This window comes from Poecilia reticulata, linkage group LG2, assembly GCF_000633615.1.
Source record: "Poecilia reticulata strain Guanapo linkage group LG2, Guppy_female_1.0+MT, whole genome shotgun sequence".
Classification (NCBI taxonomy): domain Eukaryota; kingdom Metazoa; phylum Chordata; class Actinopteri; order Cyprinodontiformes; family Poeciliidae; genus Poecilia; species Poecilia reticulata.
The window spans coordinates 42,062,034-42,069,832 of record NC_024332.1 but is presented as its reverse complement, the minus strand read 5'-3'; the positions used below and the strand labels follow the sequence as shown (position 1 = coordinate 42,069,832).

Below are 7,799 nucleotides of genomic sequence, written 5' to 3'. Positions count from 1 at the left end.
ATGGGCTGTATTCTGCTGGGGTTAGTAGTGTCTGCTCAATTTGTGACTCAACTATCAGGAGGTTTTTGAAGCGGCTCATTTTCCAGACTCTAAAAAACATTAACTGGTAACCAAAAAGCAGTTGGGTGACTTTTTTTTAAAGCAGTAGAAACCCAAAATAGAAGCTTAAAAACGTACAAAATTCCCATTTTGCATGATAATAAGGTGCTTTGTACCAGATAGCGTAAACTGGATTCCATCTGTAAACAATCCCTCAAGGAAGCTGTGATTGCAACCATTTTAATTTTGTGTGGATTTTCAACATTGCAACTTTTCACCACGTTTTCTGTTTTTCATTCTTTTCTGACCAATCACTGCAACCAATGTTTGGTACATTTGTGGATTGAAAACAAAAAACAAAAAAAAGAAGTTTGGATCTGTTAGAAAGTGTTATTAGAGAAGGACCAACTACACGAGGAAAGGACCAGAGGAGAAACACAGGAGTCGTCTAAAGAATTATGGATTGAAATTAATTTAAAAAGAAAAAGTCAGGGTTATTAAAATGAAAATATAAAGAACAATGAGTGGATCACTGTCAGCTGAGCCGCAGTAAGGAGGCAGCAGGTTATCAAACTCAGCAGAATAATTTCCATATTAACTGTCCTGTCTGGCTACAGTTGCAGATCAGAGATGAACAAAGCAAAACCGCTTTTCCACATGTTACATTACAACCACAGACTCAAACGACTCATCGAGATTTTTTAAAAGATCAACAAAAAAACAGTGCATGATTGGGAAGGAGGAGGAAAAGGATACAAGGTTTTTAAATGTTTGTTCCAAAACCACCAAAAAGATCAAGGAATCTGCAGTGTTTTTTTCATTTAAAAGATGTTTGTTATATTTGTTCAATAATATTGTTAATATGGTAAATAAAACTGGACTGATATTGGTCATGCATGTTGTATTTGTTTGGTTTTGCTGGGCGATAAATTGTCCCAGTACTTATGACAATAAACGATAATATTGTTGTTTTGAGACGATTTTTAAGTAACAAGTTAACAGCATTTTCCCTCTCAAAGACCAGTTAACTTTAATTTCGTAAAGAACTTAACAAGGGAACTAAAATAAAAACGATAAAACAGAAATAAAAACTACTTCTATACGAAACCATAATTAAAATAGATTTTAATGTCTCTGTAAACAAAAAAATATGAATATGAATGGAAGTTGTGAATATCATTTTGATTTATCAGGCGATTTATTGATTGGCCAAAATTTTCAGATTGCCACGACGTTGTTATGAATAATTCTTTTGAAGAAAATTGATTTTTAATCTAATTCTGATCCCAAAAATCATAATCAAATTAAATTATGAGACAGTAAAAGACTCCCTCGCCTCGTCTTTAATATAAACCAGCAACTAGATTTCATTCCGGGTTCAGAACCGGGTTCAGAACCGGGTCGGGTCGTACCAGCTTGGCCTGTGCCTCGGCGATCTTGCGGTTATTCTCCTCCAGGATTTTTTCCAGCTCCTCCCGCTTGGATTTCTCTTCCTCCTGGATGGGTGACATGGTGCCATGTTAGCGCATGAAAAAGTCACAAAGCACACACACACACCCACACACACCCTCTCTCTATTCCTTTCTCACACACACACTCAGTCAGTCACTCCATCACAGAAAGTCTCTTCAGTCAGCCTGAATTGTTTTCTACAAACATAAAGAAACTGAGCGGAGACGTGAACGCCTCCCTCGACTACTTCAAATCTCTTCCTGGAAGAATTAAAGTGCCTAATTCACACCTACTCTGTTATCTTTAAGTTTTAACAAAACAACAACAAAAAAACCACAAACACATTCATCACATTCAGAGGACAGAAACATAGACTAGAGAAAAAATACATCTGCTGCTTTTAACATCATCAAATACAAGAGAGAAAAAGAAGAAGGAGGGAAGAGTTTTGGCTCACCAATGAACGTATACCTACGCATTTTCCTTGCCTGTGTACCTACACAACTGGTGAACGCATTCGGCAATTAACGGCTGAATATTTACTGTCCCGTCCGGACCGCGGCCCCTGCAGAGACAGAGAGGCGCTCCTGGGGTCGAATATGGCGCGCTCCTCTTTATAAGTCAAATCTGCTTTAGCGCTCTCTCTGTGGGGCTTTTTGTTGTCTCTGTAGAGAGCTGCTGCACAAGGTGTGTGTGTGTGTGTGTGTGTTCGAGGAGGACCCGACCACGGCACACTTACAGTAACAGGACACAAGTCACAGGTGAGCTGAAAGGCTGCAGCGCCAGCTCGGGTCAAGAGCTAGTTAGGAAGGTGGTGAGGTGTGTGTCCGAAAAACAACAACAAAAAATAATAAAATAAATAAATAAAGCACATCAACAGAATGACACCGAGCAGCCGCCCTATGGGAGAAGCAAGTTATGGTACAAAAGAAACCAAAAGAAACATCAAACTGTGGGAAATAACCAGTCAGAAAGAAATTAATTCATATCATCAGATAAAACCATCGGATAGCCGCCGAGGACCTGAGGGGATAAACCGGCTGTGAGTCAGATGGGATGAACATTTCCACACGGATCCGGTCGGGTTTTCCCGAACTTTTCTGATGAGGAAACCAAGTAGAGACAGAACGGGAAGAGAGAAAGGAGGAGGCACCTTTTATACTGAATTATTACATCCCCCCGTTTTATTGTTGTTGGAATCTAAAGAATGGAGCGAAGGGCGTCTTCGCAAAGCACAAGAAAAACTACGAAGGTCGACATTTTACGCGCAATTAGGCCTAACAAACTTTCTTTCAGAGGAAAAAACAAAACAGTAGGTTGTTTTTATAAACTCAAATAAAACATGCTTTCACTGCAACGCTGCCTAGGTAGTCGACGTATGCTAGGGGCTACGTTTCTGCCCGTTGACTAACGTTCAGGTCTGTTGATTTGAACCGAAGCTCGTTGAAATAGTGTTTGAAAATGCTAACACGAAGCTAAAGTTAGCTTCCAATTCTGAAAATGGCTAAATGTAGCTTAGCAGATCACCAGAAGATAAAGTGTAGAATAATCTGGAACARGCCGGAAGTGTCTTGGTGTTTTAGTTTTTAAAGTAGAGCTCATTAAAGATGATCATGGYAGCAAAACATTAACTGSAATCGACCGGCAAACTTTAGYTTGYAACTCAAGTTCCTAACTAAAATGTTTACAGGATAAAAATATTTTCTCAAATATATTAGGATGATGTGCTASAAAGAAATTTCCTTAAACATCATTTAATTATCTTCCAATTTGTTCTTATTCAGCATTAGCTCCAGCTAGTGGCTTTAGCTCCTGGTAATCATGCTAGCTCCAGCTAMCGTTTTKGGCTCCTGCTACTTTTTMTAGCTACAGCTAATTCTGCTGGCTCYTGCTAACCATGTTAGCTCAAGCCACACACCTRACRTTGYTAGRWCCCGCTAATTCYGCTAGCTCTAGCTAACTGTGTTAGCTCTAGCTAACTGTGTTAGCTCCTGCTACTATAGTAAAGAGATTACAGGCCGATCACGTTTGTTTCAGCAGATTTCTCAAGTTTAATGACGATGGAACTTTGAGGATGTTTTCCCAAATCCAGACGTTTTGYGGGCTGCACRCGTTCACCTCAACCACCTTGACTTCTGATATTGTTTAAAATAAGGTACAATTATTKAATTAATTATGAATTTTTATGCATCACAAACAACAGGTTTTTAGGTAAATACGAAAATCACAACATATTTAGGCCAACATGTTCCAACTAGTCATAGATTATGGTGTAGAAAGTAAAGGAGGGGCACAAATCATTTTTATGTTTAGACTGTTAAATAGGCTGACCAAACAAATCAAGTTAATCTCAACTCCTACTTGTGATTCCAGTAAAAACAAAAACAAAAAAGTATAAAAATTGTAACAAATGAACCAGAGAGCAACACTGTGATGACAGAAGATTATTAAAAMGTTATTWTGGGGTAAAATTATCATTCCTGACGCGTTCRGAAACATAATCAACAGTATTACTGGACGTCCTGACGTTGTGCATCCACACTTAATTACACTGAATTTAAAAAATGAACCCTTCATCGGGTTTGTTGCTGCAAACAAACAACAGAGGTAAAAAAAAAATATGATTTAAATCACGTCCGAGTTTCGCAGGAGTTGGTGTGATTAATGAAACAATTAATTTAGCTAAACACGGAATAAGTTTCTACTGAGTAAATATGATTAACAACCAAAACTATAATTTAGTATCTTAACGAAGATGCAGAAACACTCAACAGTACCAGGAATATTCTGCATTGCTACTGTAACATTACTATTGCWACAGAGGTTGCTATTTAACCTCTGTASTTAAATAGCAACAGTATTTAAAGTGAGGTTAAAGTTTCATATAATCATGTTTTTAATAATCAGTTTTGCTAATAAAAATGTGTCATTTGTGTCAGTTGCTGCTGCATAATGTCGATGTTTTCCACCGTCAGTTGGACATCAGAGACGATATTTGTCTTCTTACTCTACAGTTTTTAACTTGCTGCTGTTTTAATGCCAGCTGCAAAGAGAAACCTCTGCTGCTTGTGTTCCTCCCTCATCCTGTGTGTTTGAAAGCAGCAAAACTCCAATAATTTGTTGGTGACTGAAAGCGGAGGACGGTGGGTGGGGGCAGAAAGAGACGGGGGTGCATCCCAAACGACCGAGCGTTACCTCTCTGGCCTTCTGCGCCGCCAGCTCGGCTTGCCGCTGCCGCTCCAGCTCCTCCAGCAGCTGCCGCTCCATGATGCGCTTGGCCTCCTCCACGCGCCGCAGCACCTCGCGCTCAATCTCGTCCTTCCGCTTCTCCAGCTCCTCCTCCACGCGCTTGGCCACCAGCTCCTCCACCCGCCGGGCCGTCTCCTCCTCGATCAGCTTCTCCTCGATCTCCTGCTGGCGGCTGGAGGACGAGGCCGGAGAAGAAGAGGTTAGCTCATATTGGCTAACAGCAGAGACRCCTTCCTGCTGTCAAGGCGTGGTTCCAACAAGTCTGACCCGCGCCATCATGGTAGGCAAAGCATAACTGAACCAAGTGACGTCACACTTCCATGACTTTGTAACTGACCTCCATCTTGGCAGGCAGTTGCTATGACAATAAACAAGCCACAAGTTTAGAACTRGCTCTYGTGTCRTTCMTAATTTAACAACAACATAAAKTACATTACAACTATTACTCTATCACAATTTTTGAGTACTTTTCTCACGTTTGTGTAATACTAAGATAAATAACAATAATATTTACTGTTTCCTTTTTTATGAAGTTGCTTCACATCCACCAGCAGACGGACATTCTCTGTTGTCAAATATTTATCAAGACATATTTGGATTTATGTGGTTTGGTTTACTTTGCTCTGGACATTTTAGTTACAAAGCTAAAATGTCACTCCAACTGTTGCTGTTCTAACTCTGTACTTACAACGGCRACCTTTAAATCAGGGCTCAGCCACTCCTAGAATGTCCTGCAACTATTGCACGCTTCTTCRTTTCAACACAACTGAATCACAGGTTACAGAGCAAATTCAGCCTGCAGCWGGGATGCATGCAAAAGTTACAGGATAATGACTCTCATAGACTGGAGCTGGAAACTCCTGATTCTACATGTAAACCTGCTGAAAATCTGTTTTATTTATTCAAAATGTAACTTTCTTATTCTGTTATTTCTTATTCTTATTCTTTTTCTATTCTAAAAATGTGTAACTATGGCGTAAATTAACAATTCAGCAAATTAATAACTGATGTTCAATTTTCAAAAATATATTAACTATATAGATATTAAATATACTGTGGTTTAGCAAAAACACTGCATGTTTTTCCAGTGTATTTAGAAATATTTACATGTGATAAAAAACAAAACAATCTCGTGTTTTGATTTTTAAAAGCTTCCATTTTGTTTTTAGTTCTCATATTATGACACAAACTGGTAATCTAATTATATTTGTTCAAAGTTATATAGTTAAATATAAAACAACACTGTTCATATTAACTTCTTTGACAACAAAAATTAGATTTGGGTAAAGTATTTCACAATKTTCATGTATATTTATCTCTCAGATGCTRKRATTTYAAAGTCTTTAATATTAATRYWRATATAATCTGAAGACCATTTRAAACATTMAAATTAAATTAAATGTATACGTTTGTCTAAAATCTGYAGCTTTACTCAATCAAAAGGTTTGCGGATATGATTTATGAGGTTTGATATTTACCAACAGCTCCAGTGGCAGCCGTTAGCATCGGTGGTTAGCATCTCACCTCCAGTCCGTTAAAATGAATGCAGTTTATCTAGCCGTTAGCTTAGCATGCACACATAGCAGTAGCAGGTTATGCAACATCAGCACAGGCAGATTTCAATTATTATACCCACATTTTCCTCTGTCTCTCCATCTCTGCCTTTCTCTCCTCCTCTTCCTTCCTCTGCTTCTCATCCAGAGCGGTCCTTTTACTCAAGGTCCTGCCGAAGATGTCGATCCTCTCCGGGGGAGAGGCTGCTCGCTCTCTTCGGGACGAGGCTGTGGTGGACCTGGACCGGGAGCGAGACTCTCTGCGCCGGTTCCTCTTAGACTCCCGGGACTTGGATCGTTTCTTGGACCGCTCCCTGTCTCTAGACCGAGACCGAGACCGGCTCCGTTTCTTGCTGTGCTTGCTGCTTTTTGAGTGTTTAGACCGAGACGTGCTTCGGCTGCGTGAGCGGCCCATGATGACCAGTCTTACRGCTGAAATGTGGACCACAATGCAGACTCCACTCCAACTGCTGCTCTTCTAACTCTGTACTTACAATAAACGATCAATGCAAACAACTGAAACAGCTCTATTTGCTTTAAAAAGGCATTTAAACAGCTCCTTAGTTCGCCCTCCTAAGTCGTTACAAAGCAAGATGGCGCTCGTCGAGTTTGTTGTTCCCAGCATGCACTGCGGTTCTCGGCACTTTCCGTAAATCTTCGGAATGTCCTGTCAGTTTCACGAACTGAACAACCTTCAKACTTGTCAAAAGTGACAGATGCCACTTTTGCTTTAGATTTACATTTAAATTTACAGTTGCGACTGTTAAAGCTGTTGACATAGCAATTCATTTTGAAGACGTAATATTTTACCCAATTATAACTTTATTTAACTTCCCTTTGGGATCAATAAAGTATTGTTGATTATGAATTTGACTTATATAAAATAAGTGTGTTAAAAATGCACAGTCGCATAATTTTTCATAAGATATTTTAATTAAATATTAAAATGGTCTAATTCTCATGATAAAATAATCTTTATGTTTATCATTCTGGTTTAATGCTAGCTAAGCTAGCTTTATCTTCTGCTAGCAGAAGCTTTAGCTCCTGTTAGTTTCAGCTTCTGCTGAAGCTAGTTTTTAATTAGCTTTAGTTAGAAATTAAGACAAGCTAAAACTAAAACTAAAGTAGAAGCTAAACTAAAACTAGCATTAACAGAAACTGAAGCTACCCTGAGCTAGCATTAAATGATAAGCATTAAAGTTTTTCATGAGAGAAATAAACATTTTAAAATATTTAATTTTATAGATGAATTGTAAGGATGAAATATATTATTTTYCAATAATCTTAAACACAAAGGCATTCAGGAAATATAAATGAACATCAGTACCTGTGTTATCCTTGTTTTTTTTTTTTTTAAGTTATGTGGAAATTGTTAATTCCTAAAATATTTGAGTCGCGTCTAGACATTTTGCTACATCTACTGTAGGAATTACTTAAAAATAAAGTCCATTTCATCCATCACATGCTAAAAGATTAGAGATTAGATTTTATTCAGTTTACATGCAA

General features: G+C 38.5%; 1 protein-coding gene across 1 annotated transcript in view; it reads right to left on the bottom strand.

Annotated features, from left to right (window-relative positions):
* arglu1a (arginine and glutamate rich 1a) overlaps window positions 1-6,925 on the bottom strand; it is a 9,731-nt gene extending 2,806 nt beyond the window's left edge. Inside the window, exons 1-3 of the mRNA XM_008404153.2 lie at window positions 6,377-6,925; window positions 4,687-4,912; window positions 1,452-1,535 (exon numbers count right to left, since the gene is read on the bottom strand). Of these exons, the coding sequence (XP_008402375.1) occupies window positions 1,452-1,535; window positions 4,687-4,912; window positions 6,377-6,708 (642 nt within the window). The 5' untranslated portion in view covers window positions 6,709-6,925. The remainder of the gene's footprint in view (window positions 1-1,451; window positions 1,536-4,686; window positions 4,913-6,376) is intronic.
* Window positions 6,926-7,799: the final 874 nt, after the last annotated feature.